Raw genomic sequence first — 24,105 nt, forward strand, 5'->3', positions numbered from 1 at the left:
GTACCTCCGAGAAATATATACCGAACAAGAGAGGTGCCAGGACTGAGCCTTGTGGGACACCACTTGTAACTGGTTTGGAGTCTGACATGGCTCCAGCAATTCTAACCATGTGGGTTCTGTCCTTGAGCCAGTTTGCAATCCATCTAGTGACATAGGGGTTTATATTTAAGCTGGTGAGCTTATCTATAATGCCCGAGTGGGGTATTGTATCGAAGGCTTTTGCGAGGTCCAGGTAGGCTGTGTGGACCACCTTCCCCTCGTCAATGGCCTTGGTGACTGTTTCAAAGAAATCAACCAGGTTTAAGAGGCAGGATCTGCCCTTAACAAAGCCAAACTGGGTAGGATACAGAACAGCTCTGGGTTTGACATAGCTTTGTATGTTAGGCAGAGATCGCCCCTGAGTAGGCGATATGCAATGGAGTAAAGCTGTAGTTTTTTGAGACGGTCTGCATAGGGCATCTGTCTGAGGCCAGTAATCCTCTTTGTGAGGTATTTCTGTGGTCTTTCCAGTTGTTGTAGATGTCTTGTGAGGTACATACCAAAAGGGGTGTTGTACTCTATAATGGGTCTAATGAGTGATGAGTAGAGGGGAACAATGACCTCTTTTTTCTGGATGAGAATCCTTTTGTGATGAGATGAGCCACGTAGAAGGATTTCCTGACCACTGTGGTGATGTGATTATCAAAGGAGAGACTACTGTCCACCTGTGTCCCAAGGTCTCTTATCACATTTTCGGCATTACGTAGACTACCAGCTATGTGGTAGTTCATGGGTACAGAGTTTTTACCAAAGGGGATGACAATACACTTTTTGGCATTGAGCTTCAGGCCATGGCTTTGACACCTGGTATCTGTCTCAGTGAGGCCCTTTGTAGTTTGTCCACATCGTTAGGAGTTTTGATTATGGCTCCTAGTTTGCAGTCATCTGCAAACGTTGTTAGCCAAAGACCTTCTGTGTTGGCCTGCACTTCAGAGAAGTAGATACCAAACAGGAGAGGACCCAGGACTGAACCCTGTGGTACTCCACTTGTCACTGGTCTGATGTAGGATTTGGAATCCGCTACTTTCACAGTGTGGGTTCTGTCCATCAGCCAGTTGGCAACCCATTTTGTGACATAGGGATTTATACCTAGTTTAGTGAGCTTATTTATAATTCCAGAGTGGGGGATGGTGTCGAAAGCCTTGGCGAGATCTAGATAAGCTGTGTGAACCATTTTACCCTCATCTATGGCTTTGGTAACTGCTTCAAAGAAGTCATTCAGGTTTAGGAGACATGATCTGCCTTTTACAAATCCAAACTGAGTAGGGTCCAGAGTTTGGAGATTACCAATGTCTTTGTTTATGAGTTTCACAATGATACATTCCATGGCCTTGCAGACCAGGCTCATCAGGCTAATGGGGCGGTAGTTCCCGGGGTCCATCGTGGCTCCCCCTATGTGGAGTGGGATAACTGTTGCGGTGCGCCATTCAGTGGGTACAAAGCCTGAGGTGAGGCTATGACTGAACATGGTACTTAGGTAGGGTGCCAGTTCATTCTGTAGTTTGTGTAGAACGCAGCCTGGGATATTGTCAGGTCCCATGGATGCTGTGTTCTTGGCTTTGTAGAGTGTGTTTTTTACCTGTGCAGCCGTGATTATAGGAACTTTGCATTCTTCCAGTATAGAGATGGGCCCTCTAGGGGGGTGAGAGGGGGGTAAAGTTAGCACTGAACCTATCTGCTAGGATGTTGGCAATATCAGTTGGTTCTGTATATTTAGTGCCATTATGCTGCAACTCAGAGCAGATCTGAGTGTTCCCATTTAGATTCTTGACATAGTTATAGAATGCTTTGTGGTTGTCTTTAGAGTCAGTGGCAATTTTGTTTTCGTAACTAGCTTTGGAGGATTTTATGAGGGGTCTCAGCTTCTTACTGAGGTTGACCAGGGAGTTCCTCCAGTCATGGGATTTTACTCTTTTTTGCAACAGTTTCTTTCTTCTGTTGTAGAGTTTGTTTATGGCAGAGGACCACCAGATTGGCTTCCTTTTCTTGGAGGATAACATCTTGGTTCTATTAGGGATAGCATGATCCATGCACTTGTGTAAGTGCTTATAAAGTGCATTTGTGTAGGATTTGGCAGTCATACCTCTATTGTCCATCTGCATGGGTGTCATGATGTTTGCCACTTCTGTCTAAGAAGTGTGAAGTTGGCTTTTGAGAAGTTTTTTACGATGGTTTCCCTAATTGGGGCTGGGGGTGGGATGTGGATGTCTAGGCTGATTAGCTTGTGGTCGGATCTGACCAACGAGGAATTGACCTCTGGTGTGGAAAACCGGTTTCCCATGTTGGTAATGACCAGGTCTAGGATATTGCTGCCCCTGGTGGGGATGTGAATAATTTGATCCAAGGCGTTGGAATTTATGAATTCTAGAAAATGTTGAGCAAAAGAGTTGGTACATGAGTAGTTTTCCCAGTTAATGGTGGGGTAGTTGAAATCACCCATTATTAGGGTGTTGGGTTGTACCCTAATACTTTACAGTGTATCAAGAAATGAGGAGTGTGAATCCTGGGACATGGTGGGGGGTCTGTAGCAAGCTACAATTTGGATTGTGGTCTTGCCCAGAGTTAGTTGCACTTGGATAATCTCGGATGCATTATGCTGTGCAACTAGCCTGGAGGTGTGGATATCCTTAATGAATATGGACATGCCTCTGCCTTTAGTGCTTCTTTCTGGGTTAGGTGGCCGAAAGGTGTGGTATGAATTGAAGCCTCTCTGTTTTGTGCCTTGTTCTTGATGTTATTTCAGCTACTTAATGTTATTTTTAGAAATGTGATCCTCTCTTTGTATATATCTGTTATTGGTACTATATTTTTTATTTGTCTATTCATCTATGATGATTTTGTCCATTTGCTTGTCTATTGTAACGTTTTTTTGTTCAATTTTATGTGGAGCTTTTCTCCCCGGGCCTCTACTGAAAATGGAAATGTATCCAGCTAGACTAGCCCGGTCAACAAATGTAAAATAAAATAAATAAATAAATAATGCAGGGGTGCTCTCTGGAGCTTTCAACCAGGTCTCTGTCACTGCACAGATGTCAATGTTCTCCATTTTAAGGAGTGCCTCGAGTGAGTGCATTTTGAGGTTTAGACTTCTAGCATTGAGTAGCATTACCCTCAGATTTTGCTTGCTTGTACCTGTTACGGTGGTGAATTTGTTATTTGAACCTTGCCTAAAAAAGGCACTATAGGGGTGGCAAGAGCCTTAGCCAGTATCTGGAATCCTAAGGGCGACAGGTGCAGGCCATCTCAGGCAAAGCATCGTGGACTGTCGATCATGTCATCCCAGGCAGACAAATACTCGATCCCCTTAGAATGACACCAGAAGCTTAGCCAATTGTTGAAGTCAATCATTTTGTCCTTGTACTGTGGTATCATTCTGGGTGATGGCAGGATGCTACTCAGGGTTAGGGTCATACCTGCCTGGGATACAAGATCGGAGAGCTCCTTCATGTCTCTTTTCATGTAGTCCAGGGAGGTACGTCTCAGGTCATTCACACCAACATGGACAATGACAGTGTCATATTTGTACTTATCGTGGAGTGACCTGAGTGCATGCGTTATGTGGCGGATCATGGCACCTGACAGGCAGCTGACAGTAACTTTCTCCTTGTTTAGTCTAATGAGTGGAACATCAGTGTGCCTGACTATAGAGTCACCTATGACTAGAGTGTTGGGTACGTTGTTATGCCTTATGGGCTGTGGTTGAGTGGCACACTGAGTTTGTGGGCTATGTGTCATTTGGGTTGTGTTGGGGGGGGGGTGGAGTTTGCTTGCGTTTATGCTTTGGATGTCCCTGATGCTTGGGCAGGTTTTTATAGAGAGCCTCCGCGAATGTAGGTGTGTGTTTTGTGTTTCTATGTGTGTGTTTTGTTGGTGTAGGTTTTGAGGGACTATGTGGTGAGTGTGGTGTGGTGCAATGTTTACCTTCTCCTCTTGACTGTCTAGTCCAGTCTTGGGTGAAGAGAGCTTTGCTTCAAGTTTGGCTATATAAGTGCATCTCTCACAGGTTGTAGTGTTGGGTGGTAGGAGGAGAGGGTTGTCTGTGTACATGAGGCAATTGCTGCATTGCCCCAAGATGCCCAGATTCATCAGGTAGACAGGAGAAATCATGTATTTTTTATGAATTGTAAAGTCAAAAGTCAAAGTAAACTTTATTGTCATTCAGAAATCACACAAGTGCAAAAACTGAACGAAATTCAGTTTCTCCAGACTCAATGTGCAGACAACATATAGACTATTTTCACAAACATTTTCAAATGTAACACCAGGATATTACATCACGGACATGCAAGTAGACACACTAATACTACACATAATTAGTAACACATTTTAACACTTTTCACAGTGAACACTTACTTGCATGAGGCTTTAGTATTGCGCAGGTACTTGGTTAAGACACTGCATTGATCCTTGCACAGAAATAGACATTTGAGTATTACACTGTGAACATTAAGTATTGCACTATGGACCTTAGAGTATTGCACTATGGTTAATTTATGAATTCACAACATGTATAGCACTGAAAGAAGAGATATGTTACTGCATTGTTACTGCCCTAGATGGCCTATAAGTTCAAAGTCATGGAGAATGTTGCACTAAGTATTAGATGAGACTGGTAACCAGGTTAATGCACAGTTGACACAAGCTTCTATAGTTTCCTACTGACCCAGATGGCCATCATGGAGAGTAGTTGTTATTAGAGTTCAGCAGACTGATGGCATCAGGGAACAAGCTGTTCCTGAACTGCACAGTTCTGCAATGTATGCTTCGGAAGTGCTTTCCAGATGATAGATGGAGGAATAGTCTGTAAGCAGGGTCAGTGCAGTCTTTAATTATTCCTCTGGCCCTGCTGAGACATCTGGATAAGTACAAGTTGTGAATAGATGGTAAGGTGGTCTTGATGATCCCCTCATCTGTCTTCACCACTCTCTGGAAGAATTTGCGCTCAGAGGTAGAGCAGCTTCCATACCATACTACGAGGTTGTTTATCATGATGCTTTCTATAAAACCTCTGTAGAAGGTAGTGAGAACTGTCAATGGGAGATTTGCTCTCCTCAGCCTTCTCAAAAAGTGCAATCTCTGATGCGCTTTCTTGACTATGGCATTTGCATTGGTGTTCCAAGAAAAGTCCTCATCAGTGTCCACTCCCAGAAACATTGGGCTTCTCATTCTTTCCACTTTATCCCTATTGATGGCAAGGGGAGAATGTTCCTTACAATTTTCCCTGTAGTCCACAATTTTCTCTTTTGTCTTGTTCATGTTTACTGCTAAGTTATTTCCACACCAGGTAGTCAGTTGTTCCCCCTCATCTCTATACATTGTTTCATCAGCATTACTGATGAGACTCACCACTGTTGTGTGATCAACAAACTTGATGATGTCATTTGTATTGTACCTGTATAATCATGTGTAAACAGGGTGAACAGCAAGGGACTTAGTCCACATCCTTGTGGAACTCCAGTGTTAAGAGTGATGCTACCTGAGGAGTTATTCTCTATGCACTCTTTCTGAGGTTTGTCTGTGAGAAAGTCAAGAATCCAGTTACAAAGTGGAGTGTTGATGCCTAGTTGGAGTAGCTTCATTACCAGGTGAAGAAGGATGAGCGTGGAAAATGCAGAGCTGAAGTCTATGAATAGTACCGTTACATAGGTGTTTTTATTCTCAAGGTGTTCCAGCAACAGATGGAGTACTAGAAAGATGACATCTGCAGTAGAGCGGTTTGCTCGGTAAGCAAACTGCAGAGGGTCAAGATCAGCAGGTAGCCCAGATGTTATGTCATCCTTGACCAGCCTTTCAATGCACTTTATAACTTCGGAGGTGAGGGCTACAGGGCGGTAGTCATTTAGGCAAGATGGTGGGAGACCTCTTTGGTAATGGAATGATTGTTGCATCCTTGAAGCATTTTGGAACTATTTGCTGACTCAGAGAGTTATTGAAGATATCTGTGAGGACATTTGTTAGTTGGACTGCACAGTCCCTGAGCACATGCCCTAGGATGTTGTCAGGCCCAGCTGCTTTTCTCTGGTTAACTCTGTGCAGTGTCCTCTAGACATCAGCTGGATTGAGGGTGAGCACCTTCTCATTATGGCCAGTTGGGGTTACCACCTGTCCCCCCCCCCTTGCAAGGGACAGTCCTTCATTGGGCAGTTGTTTCCTGCAAAAAATTGTAAAAATGGCAAATGTCCTGAGATTTTAGGGCAAAATTATTTCCTATATTTTATGTAATAGTTGCATAAAACAGTTATTCTTTATCCGAAACACCTAAATGTTATAATGAAACAGAATAAGCAACTAAAATTCTACAAGAATAAGCTTTTATTTAGGCAAAAAAGTGAAATTCTGTCCTTTGTACTGGCCATGGGTATGTTTTGGCCTGCAAAATCTGATGTTTGTACCACAATTGTCCCACTTTGGCGATTTGAAAATGTGGTAACCCTGTGGCCAATGGGCATTTCCTTCACTGTTGTTCTGTCCCCTTCCTTGACTCTGCTGAAGTAGACATTCAACTTATTTAGACATTCCTTGTTGTCCTCACATTGCAAAGATAGAGGTCTATAGTCAGTTATGGACTGGATACCTTGCCATAGGCGCCTGGTGTATTTTTGGTCAGAGAAGTCGCTCTGGATCTTTCTGCCTTAGGCGCATTTTGCTTCCTCACTTCCTTGTTCAGATTTGCTCTGACTGTTCTGAGGGCTTCCCTGTCTCCAGACTTGAAGGCTGCGTTTCTTGCTTTTAGTAGTTTGTACACCTCTCTTGTCAACCAGGGCTTCTGGTTGGCTCATGTGATGATGGTTTTGGTGACTGTCACATCATCCACACATTTCAAGATGTAGCCCATCACTGCCTCGGTGTACTCCTCCAGGTTGATGCACTGTTTCTCAGTAGCCGCCTCCTTGAATATGCTCCAGTCTGTACTCTTGAAACAGTCCTGGAGTGATGAGACTGCACCCTCTGGCCATACTCTTCATTGTTTCACCGTTGGTCTCCCTCTAGTTAGCAGTGGTTTATATGCTGGTAACAACAATATGGAGAGGTGGTCAGAGTTTCCCAGGTGTGGGTGAGGCACTGCCTTAAATGCCAGCTTAACATTGCTATATACCTTGTCCTGTGTGTCCTCCCCCTTGTTGCAAGGTCTATATATTGGAAGTAGTGGGATAGAACTGTTCTCAAGTTGGCCTGATTAAAGTCACCTGCCACTGTATGAATACACACTGGATTCTGATTTTGCAGTTTGTTTATAGCCTGGTATAATGGGGTCATTGCCTCATTTGGATTAGCACTGGGAGGACTGTAGATAGCTGTGATGCAGATGCTGTTAAATTCCTTGGTTAGCTAAAAGGGTCTAAATTTCAGAGACAAAAATTTTAGATTATCTGAGCAGTGCGAGGGTACTATCTCACAACTGGTATACCAGTTGTTATTGATGTATATGCAGACCCCTCCCCCTTGGACTTACCATTGAGAGAATGTATTCTGTCTGCTCTAAAAAGTGATAGCTCCTCCACATGGACTGCACTGTCATTAATGTTAGTTTAGCCAAGTCTCAGTAAAAATACACAGCATTCCTTACCTTGTTCTGAGTAGATCATTCCAGCCTTATATAGTCCATGTTGCTTTCCAGTGATTGAACATTTGCCAGCAGGATGGATGGGAGTGCAGGACTGTAGTGATTTGCTTTTAACCTTGTAGTTATTCCATCCCTAGATCCTCTTTTGCATGTTCTGTCACACCTCATGCATTTCCCTCTCTTACCATGATCCAGTAACACCAGTTACTGGCATTTTGTTCGATGTTTGAGTAAGATTTCCAGCTCCTGTAACTCGAGAAGTGCTGTACGCATCACAGGCCCTACAGACAGCAGCTATTCAAACCTGTTACACAGCAAGTCTCAGGACTGAATTTCTAGAATAGTCTCTCTACTATAAATTAACTTGTTGTTAGCAATCTTCCCTGATTTCACTTTTTTCTCTTAATTTGGACATGAAATAGGGTAAACAGAGCATACTTCTTTGCTAAGATGAAGTAGCCTCTGCCACAGAGGGCGCCGCTGTTTTTTTTTTTTTTGTTTTTGTTTTTTTGGAATTGTGTTTCCTACCCAAAACACCTGTCCACCTAGCTTGGTTTATAGTGTTTTTAATATATGCCATAAAGTTGCATAGGTAAGTATATTCACATACTCAAAGTCACAGATCTGCATCTCTATGCAAATGTAAATGTGTGCAGTGCATACATGCTGTAGTTTCCATCTCCCCCTTATGTTATGGTACGTATCACTATAGTTTTATCACATATGACTGCATTGCTTACGAGTGGTACTCACGGTACCCTACCATGCACTGTTTGTTTCTATTATACAACTATCTACCTACTGACTGCACTTCCCAAATGCATTCAGTGGCTTCTGCTGCCTAACACAAATTTGTATAATTTCAATGAATGAACATGCTACCCATGTTATGTGCCTTATTGATTCCATGGTCACTGCCCCTGCCCTATGTCTAATGTGTGGTAAAGCTGGTGAGCATACACTCTCCCTGTACTGTTCACATTTGGATGAAGCTTATTTCTTTCTTGGTTTCCCAGAATGCTGATGTACTGATGGGTACCAACCCACCCATGCTTTGTGCCTCCCTGTGAAGCCTGCTCCTTTCTAGAGCCCAGTATGCTGTTGTGCTGGAGAAGACGCAACGTGCTATTCTTTGTGCTGTCTGTCTGATGTCTGTCCTTCACCTGTTGCACAGTACACTTAGGTTGTGTGCCTTTCACTACAAAATACTATCTATGCTGTTTTCCCCCACACAGTCTACTCATGTCTTGTGCCTTCTGATTAAGTTTTTTTTTTCCTGGTGCCTGGTACACAGATGAATATTCATTTTGCTCTTGATGGGAGCTTGGAAACACCAGTCCTATATTCACCCTTGTCCCACATGTTATTACTGTGCAAGAAGTCTGTTTGCCATTTGTCTGCTTGAGAGTCTTACATGATGCTCAGAGATACAGTTGTTTGCTATCTGAACACTGGCAAATGAGTAAGATTCTGTTTGAGTCAGGTGCTTTAGACCCTCTGGCCAAAATGCCTTCTGTACTGCCTCTGCTGCACAGCACAGAAGGAATCTCTGAGCCTGGCTGCATATTTAAACATGCTTTAAATCATCCGGTATCTACGCAGCTTCAGACACTGCCAGCAATGTGAAAACATTGTGATAGTGGTAACTGTTGCTGTACCTTATCTCCAGAATACACGGTTTAAGTTTGACTTCTGAATGCTGTCCTTGGAGAGTTTCTCGTGTACTGTCCTCACGTGTGAGGGTTTTCACAGGGTTCTCCAGTTTCTTTCCAAAGACATGTTACTAAAGTAGATAGTTTTCCCTGATAAATTAACCTTAAATATCTAATATGAAGCTTGTCTGCCCAGTAAAAAAGACTATGGTTCTGTGTGTCAGGTATGGAGGCATTGTGGAGGGTAGTGATGCAGGTATCTGAAAATATGTAGATATTGTGATATATATGACATTTGCAGTGTAAAATTTGTTGAATCCCCCATTATTTACATTTTTTTTTTTTTTTTTTTTTGAGGGGTAAAATAACTGATCCTTTGTTAATCCTTTGTAGTGTGACTCAGCTTGCAAAGTTAAGGATCAATTGCAATATTCATGACAATTATAGTATACCCAATCAAACAGATTTTTAAGAGGTGGTAGGAAACTGGCGTGCTTGGAAAAAGCTATACAAGCATGGGAAGAAAATGCATATTCCATACAAGTCGTAACCAGAAGGCAGGATTGAGCTATGAACCTTGAAGCTGTGTAGTAGACATTTTGGCCAAGAAATAGCTGTGCTGCTCCTCTGTGCAAATTGCTGTTATGCACTTGTGGGTGGTTTTCCTATTTTCCAAGAGTCTGAAGAGTCTGTACCTTGAAACGTGCTTTTTCTTTTCTTCTTTTTACCCTTGTGACTAGGTTAAGACTGCATTTCACCAAACATTACCGTGCTGTACAAACAGTCTGCCTCCTCAGGTTTAAAGGATTAACAAAAAAAGAAGGAAATGCTGATATCTTCTGTTAAAAAAAATCTTTTTTTTTCTCTAAAACAAGTTCTTCACAGAAGTCTGAAAATTACACATAGTTGCATGTTGAAAGATTTGACCTAGGGTACGCAACCCTTTTTGTTTCTACTGTACTTATTTCATGTCTCCTCACTAAATGTTCCCAGAACTCTTAGGAACCTTAATTATAAAAAGATCACCGGCCCACTAAAAGCAGATTGAACCAGTGCCTGTATTGAAATTGTATTTACTTTCCTTTCTAAGGAATGTTACCCATCGCAGTGTGTTAAACTAGGAGCTGAGAAACACAATTTCTTATTTAGCCGCAAGTATTCAACCGCATTCTTGTTTAGCTGAAGTGCTGTGTGATTGCTGCTGTGGCTTAATTGCATTTGACTTTTAGTCACCCTCTTCTACTTCAAAGTTGACATTGGACATTCCTCCCAGTCTGATTTAATCTGCTCATTTTACTGGCCACTGAAAGATCAACTGGGAAAGCCCTCCCCTTAGATTTTTAACGTTTTGAGTTATTTTCAGTTTCATTCCACCCCACTCACTTAGTACACACTGCAATATTCAGAGTATTAATCCTTTTTTCCATTTAAAATCTGTAACATCTGGAACTAGACTACCAATCACTGGAGAGCCTTGGAACTGCTTCTCATGAATTAACTTGAGAATAGTGCTTCTGTTTTGTACATGATGAGAGAAGGAGCAGAGGGACATTATTTCCTACCATTCCTAGAAATTACCAGTCACTGGAAAGACTGAAAATTGCTTCTTAGGAGCCAGTGTGGGGTTAATGCTACTGCTTTGCTCCTACTGAAAGAAGGAGTAGAGGGACATTTGTTCTTGCTGGTATCTGATAGGGCAGTGTGTATGGAACTTCACGGAGCAGTCTGGTTGCAGTTTTGATGAGAACTTCTTCTGGACCTTTGTGCATCTTGCCTTTCTCTTGCATCCATCTGCTGTAGGTTCCATCCAGTTTAACTCCTGATGAAAGACCATAGCAAGTGCAGTGAACCCATAAACATCTGGGTTAGTATTATTTCTCAGGAAGCCATTTGAGATTAGTTCTACTCTTTTGCTTCTGGAGAGCGAAGGAGCAATGGATCATTGATTCCTACCTACATGCCGCTGAACTGAGACCAGACAGATAGCACCTCCAGTAAATAAGATCTATGGAAAAGCATTCTCCTGGTATTTCTGTAGCCAGTCTGATTAAGATGGGCATCTTGAGTCAATTTAAAAATTGTCTCATGCTGTCTGATAATCACCTACTATTCAAACAACATAGCACAGTATGTGAGAGAGATCTATGCATTTAATGTCATTGGAAGCTAAAGGTTCACACATTCTTACTATCAATGCAAGGATCAGTAGCAGTTCACCCTACAGCACACTTTCTCGCAACTCACATAAAACGCATAGTCCATCTTATGCTTGTACAGCAACAAACTTGAAACAAGACAAGGGTATTAAGCACCCTCAGCAATATTACAAACCTGGCATGGGCAAAGACTTCAACTTCACATAGTAAATGGGGTCAGTTATTGAAGTTAGGAGGGGTTGGCATAATGGTTAAGGCCTTTACCTCACAGATAACTGGTACAGGGTTTTATTCTGACTTCTGTCTATAGGCTAGGCTTGTAATAGTCTATGGACTGATAGCCTAGTATTTACCTAATAATGTTGTGTCGTGTCAACTCCATAAGGCAGGCATCCATGTCATAGCTAACTCCGTAGTTAGACATATTAGCCACAAGGCTGAGTAAGGAAAGGGTGATAGTTGCTTGTTTATTGCCAGGATTCACTAGATGGCACATGCAATCAAGTCCTTGAACACTTAGTACTATTATAACTCTATCATAGTATATGTGGGTGCGAATGACTCAAAACATACATTCCTGGACAATATGAAGAAAGACATGATGGAGCTCATGGGCTTTGTAACCCAGGGAGATGTGTAACACTGAGCAGCATTCTACCTTCTCCAAGGATGATACCTCAACATGAGAATTAATTGACTTCAATAACTGGCTTTAGCTTTGAGTGTCATTTGAAGGGGGTGCACTATCTGTCAGCCTGAGAGGATATGGTTGACAGACCATTCTGCTTTGCCAGGGATGGTCTGCACCTCTCCCCTCTAGACTTTTGCATATTGGCTAAAGGATTATCGACCTCCATAGTGCCTTTTTTCAGGCAATGCCAACCGGATCAACCTACCATGTAACAAAACAAACTAAGGAATTTAAAAACAAACTACTGATTAATGCTAGGAGCCTAAACAAAAAAACTCTACTTCCCACAAATTCCCCTTACTTTGGAGGGCATAGACATCTGTGTAGTGACCCAGAAGTGGTTCAAATCATTGGAGAGCACTCTGGCAGTGCAAGAATACAATGCCATCCATACATTTAGCTGTGCAGGAAGGGAAAAAAGTGGAGTGAAAAGACTCATATCAATGCTGGTTAAGCAGCACAATGCTCTTGAAATTCTTCATGTCCAACTCACAATCAGCAAAGTTTCTTACCATACTCTGGTGAGCTATACAACTCCCTCCGTGACACAGGAATGTCATATCACGTACTTAAATGACCTTGAGTCACTTCGCATTAAACCCAATATCATATTGTTAGGTGACTTCAACTATCCAGCTATAGACTAGCAAACATAAGCCACCACTCGTGTGTGGGCTCAAGGATTCCTGAACTTTGTCAATACAAATCCCCCAGATCAATTAGTCAAAGTACCCATGGAGGAGATAACATCCCTGACCTTGTCCTCACTAACATGGGTGAATTATGCTCCATCTCTTGTGTAACATCCTCACTCATTAGCTCCAACCATAAAGCCATCTCTCTCTCTCTTTCTCTCTCTGTAAATAAAATTAAAATCTGAGACCTCCCCAGACTGTGGTGTTTTTAGGAACATCTTCTTACTTCTAAGAAATACCCTGGATAGTTTTAAATCCGCTCCAAACCTGGAAAGCTGTTTTGTTTATGTAGAAACGTACACTGCCAACTTATACTAACATGTATATGATTGCATATAAGTAGATACACCTGGAAGAAGCAAGCAGAGGGCAAATCATAAAAAGAAACTGCCCAGGTGGAATCACAACATAAGTAAGCTTTATCACAAAATGGGAAGAAAATTATAACTAAGAATAAGAAGTGAAACACCCAGCAGATTATAAATTCAGTCATTAAACTAGACAAGCAAATTAGGAACCTAATTAAAACTGTCAAGGCCAAATTTGAGAAAAATATAGCCACCCAGGCCAAAAACAACCACTAGACCTTCTTCAGCTATAGTCGCAGTTTCAAGGGCAATACTCAGAAGTGTGCTGAGCTGATTAAAAATGGCATCACCTATACTGAAGCTGTGGATATAGCAGACCTAGCTATCTATATATATATAGATATATATATATATATATATATATATATATATATATATATATATATATATATATGTATACACACACACACACACACACACACACACACACACACACACACACACATATATACATACATATATGCACACACACATAGACTGATAAGTTTAGGTCAGACTTCACCTCTCTCTCACCCCCAGTAATCTCACAAGAAATATCAGATACTCATATTGCCCCAATTATCAGTCAGGTCCAAGTCCTGGAGGTACTCTAAAAGGTCAAAAATGTGACATCTATAGGCCCTCACAGCATCCCATAATACAGCTTGAATCAACTGAAGCAACACAATTCTATACCCCTAACAACACTGTTTAACCTCAGCCTCCAAACTAGGGCATCAACAGTCGTACCCTTGCACAAAGGAATGCCATCAACTGACCTGGGCAGTTACTGACTTATAAGTCTAACCAGCCTCATATGTAAAGCCATGGAAAGACTTATTATGGAACTAAACAATAAAGACATTGTAAACTACCAAACACTGGACCCATCCCCAGTTTAATTTCATCAAAGGCAGGCCATGCCTACTCAACTTACCAAACTTTTTTTTTTTTTTTTTATAAAGTCACAAAAATGATGGCGGAAAGAAAAACAGTACACACAGCCTACTGTGGCCTGGTCAATGCCTTTAACACAATACCACATTCAGGCATTATTGAGAAGCTTGCTAAATTATGAATAAGCCTCTATGTCATCAGCTGGATTGCAGTCTGGCTCACAGATTGGACACAGGAAGTTAGGCTAGGAGAAGCCACCTCCACAAAAAGACCTGTCACTAGTGGGGTCCCACAGGGCTCTTTTTTTTTGGGACCACTCCTATTTGGCATCTATTTCTTTAAAATCAAAGCAAATGTCAAGGGTCTATGATCAAGTCTGTGGATGACTGCAAGCTAGGAACAGTCACTGAATCACCCAGAGATTCAGCAATCCTACAGGAGAGTTTGTCCCCCCCAAATAACTGACATCATAGCCATGGATTAAAGCTAAATGCCAAAAAGTGTGTTTTGTGTCCTTTGGAAACCATCTACCTCAGGGAACTATCACACTGATAGTACACTCCTAAGAGCAGAACTAGTAGTTAGGGACTTGGAATCTTGCATAGACTGCAAACTAGCATTCAACCAGCAAGTCTCCACAGTTGTAAAGAGGTCCTTCTAGATTGCACAACTTATAGAGGGATAACCTGTAGGTCCAGAGATGTCATTGTCCCACATTATTCAGCCCTTATTATGCCCATCATTAACTGTCCAGGCATTTGCAACAGCTAGAATGACCACAGAGGTTTCTTTCAAAAAGAATACCAGGCGTAAAGCACACATCCTACAAGGACCACCACAAAACTCTGTCACTATACGCAATCTCATACAGACTACTAAGAGGCGATCTATGCCTGGCTAATAAGGCATCCTGAGACCCAGTAGTCATGGACCTACTCCACATCGGGTTTATATTACATAATCGAAGATATACTTCTTTGAATATGTAATAATCGACACCAAAAGACCGAAATCCCAAAACTGTGAACAGCCACATCCACAAATGTTTTCCTAGGGAAAAAATTTGGGGGCCCTAAACACAACATTCATACACACTTCAAATCTAATTTAAGTGGGGGGCTGTGCCCCCCCACACCCCCCTAACTAAATATACCAACTCCGAGGTCACTCTACAATGGGAAAAGGGTAAACCCCAGGAAAGGCCAACTGAATTTTTTCCCTAGGCAAAAATTTGCAGACGTGGCCATTCGCAGTTTTGGGATTTCGGTCTTTTGGTGTCAATTATTACGTATTCGAAGAAGTGTGTCTTCGATTACGTAATATCGACCCTCTACATCTACAAGTCTAATGGTACTAGGAACACCCAGTCCAAATGCCTCATCATCTTCTTCAACATAAACTGATTGGTTTGGAGGGCAGATATGTACTCAGAGAATATCACTACTCTGGAACAGACTATCATCATAAAATTAAGCTTATCCATGTCCCTGTTCAGAGAATACCTCTACTCTGGAACAGACAATCTGTCATCATAAAATTAAGCTTAGCCATGTCCCTATTCAGAGGATACCTCTACTCTGGAACAGACGATCTATCATCATAAAATGAAGCTTATCCATGTCCCTGTTCAGAGGATACCTCTACTCTGGAACAGACTATCATCATAAAATTAAGCTTATTCATGTCCCTATTCAGAAGATACCTCTACTGTGGAACAGATGACCTATCCACATTAAATAAAGCTCATCCACATCGCTATTCAAATGTAATTTAAACCAGTGGTTGAGAACTATAAAATTTACCCTAGGGTTTACTGCTATCCTCATTATGGACAGAGGCAGTACATAAACAACATACTTTACAGCAAAGTCCCCTAATAAACTGAAGGTGTATCCCAAACAATGCTTTACAAATGAAAACTATTTAGATAAAATTAATACAAGGATAGTTAAACACTGATGGGATAGCATAGCTAGTCAACAAATGGGTGACATTGCTAGTCTTAAAATTCTTAAAATGTCTGACCAAGGATGATAGCCTAGTATTTGCCTGCGAACCTATGAAATGCCCTTCATCACATTAAAAGATGTTAGTGAATCTGTGCAATAATTACAGAAGTGACAAGTATCGTAAAAAGTGATGCTTTCAATTACAGTGGAATCCTTCCCCAGGGAGTATGCTATTTGCAAAAGTGAGAAACATGTAATACTTAAGTCAGATCTTTCTGATGTAAAACTGTTAACTCCCCTAACTGTAAATAAACTGTGAAACACCTTTTAAATAATTATGTGACAATAAGATAATTTTGAGGAGCTTTATACAACATTCCAAATTTCTGTTTTTGCATTAGAATACACTAGTGCTGAGTTGCATACTCTTCTGTATTCTTTGTACTGTGATGGATTTCTGCACTTAGAACCAATTTAGAAAGTTACCTCCAGTGAGAGTGGTGTGACTGCTGCTGTTCTGGATGAAATTTGCTAGTGGGTACAAGGGCAGCGAGTTGTTTGATTGGCCTGTGTGTTCTGACTTAGTCTTTAAACACAGGGTGGGTTCAGATGTTGTCACTCTATTCTGCTAGGCAGTGACTGTATGAGGAGACCTGAAGATGTAATAAGGCTTGAACTACTTCTGGGAAGTGCTGCATCTTCTATAGAAGGGTTGAGTACTGCTGAGAGCTATTTATGGCAGTTCCAAGTGTTCGCAGTGTCTGGTTCTGTAAAATAAAATGTTATGAAGTGGTATCCCATCTGGCACTTACTTATTATTAGCCCTGCACTAAAAGCACAACAATATCCAAGTGGGCACAACCTCATATTCCTGCAGATGACTGAGTGCAGTTGCGGACAGTTGCAGATGCACCGGCGCAGTTGTGTGCACCTAAAAACACTTGCAGAGAGCCAAATCGCTCAGAGTTGAGATTCTTGTTGCTGTAGGCATATTGTTTGTTTGCTCTTTCACTGCTTATGCTAAATACGGGCATTCTGAGCCTAAGTCTTGTTGTGATCTGTAAATGTTAAAACAGTGGTTGTGGCTTTAAAGCCAGTTTATATTCATTGTCTTCAAGATACCATTTCTTATTGCTGTTGCTTTTATTGTCATTTGCACTCATTTGTTGTCTGCTGCAGATGTTCTGAGCCCGCGTCCAGTCGTAGTTACAAGACTACTGATTTTCTCATCACTGCACTACGCTACTGTAGTGATACCCAAGCCAAATCTTTTGTGCTAAGCTATTGTGGCACCAGAGCCAAGCTACTTGCATTAAGCTATAGTTGTGGCACTCAGCCAAGTTGGTAGTCACTGCTTCAGATGGCCATTAGTTGTTGCTACACTTCTACTGACCTTTGCACCCTTCATTTATTGATTCTGTATGTATATAATTGTAACTCCAAAGCTTTGACTCATTGTTCACCCTAGTATTCTAGAATGCAGACTCTTCTCACAAATTGATTTCATTAGCAGTCATTAAAAATCCATATTGCACGGGCACAAAATATCATGAAGTCACAGCTTATGTCACTGACCGTTGCCAGCTTGATAGAAACAGGAACATTGAGGCAATGCAAGAATGGCTTCATGCTCCCTGGTAACTTGTCTTCCTATAAATGATTCCGTAGTTGAGAGTTACAAGTATCTGCTAACCTTGGAGAACAAACTCTCTTCAAAGACTGCACACTGTAACCAGCTTGTTGTCAGTTCTGACACCCACCTCACACAACCATGCCCACTGTGTCCTACATAAATAAATAAGCCTTTTTATGCTGAAGTACTTAAATAGTCCCTGCCTAAATCACAAAGGCCTCCCCTCCTAGATGAAGGATTGGTGTACAGGACACTCAGCATCACATTAACAGACAGACAACATGAACAGACACTACAGAAAACAGGCAGACAACATAAGCAGACACTGCAGAAAACACATCTATAAAAAGGGGCCACTCAGCTGGCAGGCCAAAGCCCTTAAGGCAGTAAGGCTGAGAGAGTGCATCAGGTATCGTCTTAGTCATAGTTGACTCCATAGTTAGTCACAAAACTGTACCACACAACAGGCTGAACAAGTACATACTGATTGTTAGCTGTCTCTCAGGTACCAGGATCCATGGTGTCACTAGAGCTGTCATGGCCCTTAACTCTAAACACTCATTCATTTATTTATTGATTGATTGATTTACTTATTTATTTTTTGTTTACTGTGAAAGTCCAACTGGTCATAAAATAAAAAATTCTCAGCAGAGGCCCAAGGAGAAAAGCTTCAAAGAACAGTAATAATAAAAAAAAAAAAACAAATACAGTTGCTGTATATTGCAAACAATATATACAGAATAATGAATGTCAAAAACAATAAATAATAAATATGATACACTTAACAGGAACAATACATCATAATACTACCATTTAAGTAGAGATACATTTAGTTTAAAGTTAAGAAAATTCAGCTGACTTAAAGGATTGTGATAATATTATATGGAAAGGAAAAAAATCAAAAAAGAAAAAAAAATAAAAGAAACGATAAAGGAACTAAAGGAGCTAGGATTCGAGTAAGAATGTAAACAAAACTCAGTTATACAACAGAGAGAGAGAGAGAGAGAAGGCTGAAAGGAGCCGTGTGATTTTCGAATGTTAAAATGTCGGCAGAAGCAGATATTAGTTCTACAGGAATTATAGCGCTAATAGTAGAAAAACACAAATGATTGAAAGATAGGAGCATTGTGAATAAGGGTCTATCCTGGGGACAATAGAATAGGAACAAAGCCAGGAGTCTTTAAGATATTGTTTTAAATGATTTTAGAACATATGTGAACCAGATTGCTGTCTGATGTATGTTCCAAGTTTTGGATATGGCATGACATGACATAGTAACTGCTCATATGATCCAAGGAGGCATGCTTCAAGTCATTGACTCCCACATGAGCAGTTAGCAATGTTATGTCATATACTGCATGATTTGGAGATGATCAATAACCCTTGCCGCTTTGCTAGAGATAGGCTGCACCTCTGTTCTCGTGGCTTTTATATATTAACAATTCTCAGGACTTTTTCTCTCCCATAGTACCTTTTTTTGGCAAGGTCAGTGTCCTCAAATTGCCTACGCAGCTAATCAAAATCAGTAATATATAAAGGTAGCACTTCTCAATGCTAAAAGTCTAAACAAAAAGTTGCACTTTTTACAGGCATTCCTAATTACTGAAAGCATGAAATAGGTATGTGTGTGTGTGTGTGTGTGTGTGTGTGTGTGTGTGTGTGTGTGTGTGTGTGTGTGTGTGTGTGTGTGTGTGTGTGTGTGTGTGTGTGTGCTCGTGCGTAGTTACTGGAATATGATTTCAGAAGAGATTGCACCCCCCCATCAGTACCTGACACTCTTTCATACCCTGCACAGAAAATAACGATGTTACTGTAGGGGACATGTCTGCACTCCTAAAAAGACATCTTTTAAGCCAAGACAATGACCTTGACCTCCTCCATATCCATTTCACAGTAAATAGAACTCTGTACCATATCATAGCCAACTACTGCACCTCACCATGTCACCTGCAGCCCATGAGGTATTATATAAATATGTATCTAAACAAACTGACATCTCTCCTTATTGAGACTTTCACTATTCCCTTGGGAGATTTCAGCTATCCCTCCATTAACTGGAAAGCCAGTACCACCCCAAATATATAGGCACAAAGATTCATGAACATCATTAATGCTAGCTTCCTAAACCTACTGGTTTAAGTCCCAAATAGGGGTTCAAAAATATTGAACCTGGTTCTCACCAATATAGCCACCCTATCCTTAGCACCTATGGTCACCATGTCACTGATCAAATCTGATCACCATTCAGTAGCACTCACTATGAAAGTAAAACACCCTTCTTTCTTACAGACTACTCTAAGCCAAGCCAAATGCAGCTAACTAGTGATTTGATGCAGTTTACCCACCCTCCTCTCCTTGATGACCCCATCTCACACACTGCCATATATGTGGATTGTTCCTATGCCCATCTAAAAGCAAGGGTATGAACTGAGACATCTGTCCCCATAAGATATAAATACAATACCAAATTCAGAAATAAACCAATGTGATTGAACCCTAGTATAAACAAACTATACAATAAGGAAGAAACAAGTAGCCCATAAAAGCAGAATTAACATCCCATCATCTAGGAAGGCACTCAAAAAGATCACCAAGGGACTCAGAAACAAAATAAAATCTTCCAGAATGTAAGCATGAACTGAGAATTGTCACCTCTGCTAAGGACAACCACACAGTCATCTTCAACTATGTCTAAAGAATTAGAGGTAATGCCCAACAATGCTCAGAGCTAATACACAACAACAACAGCACTTACTCATTTCATTAGGACATATACAACACATTCATGGACAAAATTAGCACTACCTCTACTCGCCTATCTCCTCCTAACTTTCCCCAGGTTATTAGCACACCCATGCCACTCCTTCTGATTATCTCCGAGCAAGTTCTCCAAGTCCAAAAACACTAGCCCCATGGGTCCAAATAATGTGCCAGGCTGCCTTCTTGTCAGCGTCAAACACTTGCTGTTAGGCTCACTAATAAGGCTATTCATTACCACCCTCTCCACTGGATTCATGCCAGTGAATTTTGCAGAAAGCTGTAGTAGTCATACCACTCTGCAATTAGGATGGGGAATCCAATACTGATCAAGAAAACCATAGGCCTATAAGCCTCACCAGCCTTATCTGCAAAGCAATGCAACACGTCATTACGGAAATTATTATCAAGGACATAGGTGGTCTAAAAGCCCTGACCCCAAGCAGGTTTGGGTTTATTAAAGGCAGATCCTGCCTCCTAATCATGGTGGGCTCCTTGAGCAAGTCACTGATTCATTAGATTCAGGCAAATCAGTTCACACTGCCTTCCCGAACCTGACCAAGGCTTTTGATGTCGTCTCACATTCTGGCATAATTGATAATTAAATGTAAACCCCTATGTTACCCGCCACATAGCAAAGTTGCTAACAGACACAACATAATCTGTTAAAAGAAAAGAGTACTTACCAGTGGTGTCCCCTAGGGATCGGATCTTGTACCACTTTTATTAAGGATTTACTTCTCTCATATCACGGCTAATACCAAGGACCTGTGGCTGTTTGCAGATCACTGCAAACTTGGAGCTGTCATTAACTCCCCATCTGACTTCCAGGTTCTTCAAGAGGGACTATCACACATACACAATAGTAAACGATGCCAGGACTATGACCTAAAACTAAATACCAAGAAATGTATCATTGTCTGCTTTGACTAACCTGGTCAGATATTCACCTACCATATAAGTGACACCCTTTTGAAAGCTGACTCATTCATTAGGGACCTGAGCACTTTCATTAGCAATGAACTGTCCTTTCATCAATAGGTATCCACTGTGGTTAGAAAATACTTTTACCCAACCAGACTAATCACTAACAGTATTATTTTAGATCTAAGAAAGTTATAATGCCTTTCTACTCCTTCCCCATTAGGCCCGTAATAAAGTATTATGGCCCCTTTGGTATGTACATTTCTAAGCTTAGGGCCCAGTTTGAGGGACTGCAGCATTTCCTTTCAAAGATAATCAAGGACATTTCTGTCTGAGCTACCCAGACCACCATCTCAAGAGAGCTTAACTTCAAACAAAACATTATTAGGACATGCTGACAAGATAGATATATATCCCAGAGAATCCCTGTTTTATCGAAAATACTTTCTTTGGCTATAAAGCAAAGTAGCTCCCTGATCCTCTTTAAGCATAACCTGGATGAATTGATGGACAGTCTGAAATGCACCCTGGTCTGCCTCCTCAAGTCCTCATTGGAATGATTCAAAACCAAATATAAAATAATCATTTCAATAGGTGCCTACAATTTGCGATATTGTAGGTACGCCAGTAATTGATATCTGGATCAAAAGCTTACTATTAACCTATGAACATCCCATAATGTCTGAGTATGAATTGACATCATGTGTTCATATAAAATGGTTAGAAATTAGTCATACCTTACAAATGCTTTATGAACTCGAAAATGTTGCATAACATGCATAAAAGATAAATATATAATAAAACACCACAATTACTTAATTGTTTATTAAATATCAGTGCAAGTGCTGCCTTTAGTACTGCTTTAGGTAATGATTTAAAGCTTACATTTTAGATATTATTAAAGATTTTTATACTTGGTATTGTGTTTCTTTCTCTATATACTGTACGTTTTGGTAGAAATACTGCAGGGAATAGATGAAAATTGTGTACACGTGGTTGTCTAATTGTTCTGTGGTTGAAATTATCCACGTAGAAGGGTGGAATTGAATTGCACAATAGCTTGTGTGGTGACAACAAGAAGGTCCATATACAGTGTGTCTTCCTCTATACAATGGACCTGCAAATGGGATTATGCCAGTGCTCACTCTTGGTTACAGTTCCTATTATAATAAGACTTCTTTAGTTTTCTGCCCACTTCCTAAAACACTACACTATACAAGAATGTGCCTCTCGATGTCCACAAAGGTCACAGTTCATACCACTGAGCTTTTTGCACACAATACTGTAAATGTTTGACTGGATGGCTGCCAATAGCAGACTAACCATAACCCAGTAGGAGAACAGGAAGCCCATATGACATTCATTGTCTTCTCTTTTACTCACATGATATGGGTCTTAGGACAATAGCTTCATAGGTTTATACTAGGCTAATGACCAACAGGCTCTTCATAATACTAGCTGTATGACCCAATTCAGTTTTGTCCCCAAGTACATTTGACACCTATATGGTGGGGAATGTTAGTAAGGAGGTAGCTAAGGGTTATGTGGGGGGTGGGGTATGTTAGTTGGGGATTAATTTACTTCCTGTTAACCTCTGTCCAGCAGAGCAAGGGGGCCAGACAGGGGTGAATTTGTGATTTCCCATCCAATATCAAGGCTTTGTTTGAATAGTGTCAGGGATGACCTTGGCCTTACATGGATGGGGAGCTTATTCCATAGTGTGGGGATTCTTTGAGACACACATTGGTCTCTCCAGCATGTTTATGTTGCAGGCAAAGTTCAGTGGTGTCATTAGACAAACAGACACCTCAGTTGTCTGATCCATTGAGCCAGCTGAGAATGCTAAGTGGCCAGCTGGAGACTGAAAAGTATTATTTTATTGTTGTTTTGTGTTTTTTTCCTTGTATGTGTGTATGATTTTATTGTTTGACACTGTTGTATGCAGACCTGCTTTTGAAAAAAACATATAATTTGTGATGGAGCGATAGTGGCACAGGAGTGATTAATAAACATTATTATGAGAATTGTGACTATATGTGTTGGTTTAAGTGGCTAAGACTGTGAACTATGGTGCAGGGTTTGATTCCCTCAGCTCTTATTTGCCTATTGTGTAACCTTGACCAAGTTACTTATCACACAGTGCTTGGGTACAATTAGGAATTTGGACTAGGCTCTTCAATAGCCTCCTAGACAACAACCTAGTAACTACTTATGAACCTGTGTATACCTTTAAGTTAATGTATTAAAATGAATTTACAGAGCAATGTCAGCAATACAAAACTTTATGACAGTACACTTACTCTGCATGTATTGTCATTGCAACAACACTGTAGTTAAAACTTTCAATCACTAAGTTTTTACAGTGACTAGGATCTTGATATTCCCCATTTTTTCTTTATAACAGTCATACCATTAATTTCATGTTGTTGCTCTGATGCATCACCTAACGGACTGTAACGTCATTTTTTTTTCTCTTGGTACCTCTCATTTTCTTCCTAGGCTCTCGCTGTGATAGATGCGCTCCTGGATATTATGGGAACCCAGAACTACCTGGTGGTATCTGCCGCCCCTGCCAGTGTAGCAACAACATTGATACAAGTGACCCAGCATCATGCGACCCTCGCAGTGGCCAGTGCCTGAAGTGCCTCTATAATACAGATGGTCCACATTGTGAAGTCTGCAAACCGGGTTACTTTGGAAATGCATTACAGCATAACTGCAGACGTAAGAATGTGTAGTAAAATTAAAACAATGGCTACTTATTTATTATTATTTTTATTTATAAAATTGCAAACTGCATA

The 24,105-nt window shown here is 40.9% G+C and overlaps 1 protein-coding gene across 4 annotated transcripts in view; it reads left to right on the plus strand.

Annotated features, from left to right (window-relative positions):
- Positions 1-24,105, plus strand: part of LOC122807740 (laminin subunit beta-1-like) — a 2,263,691-nt gene that overhangs the window by 1,660,689 nt on the left and 578,897 nt on the right. For all 4 annotated transcript variants that reach the window (XM_044078727.1, XM_044078725.1, XM_044078726.1 and 1 more), the window contains one exon: positions 23,804-24,028. In XM_044078727.1, coding sequence (XP_043934662.1) covers positions 23,804-24,028 — 225 coding nt within the window. The remainder of the gene's footprint in view (positions 1-23,803; positions 24,029-24,105) is intronic.

Source organism: Protopterus annectens, chromosome 7.part1 (assembly GCF_019279795.1).
Source record: "Protopterus annectens isolate FY-2018-M chromosome 7.part1, PAN1.0, whole genome shotgun sequence".
Taxonomy (NCBI): Eukaryota; Metazoa; Chordata; order Ceratodontiformes; family Protopteridae; genus Protopterus; species Protopterus annectens.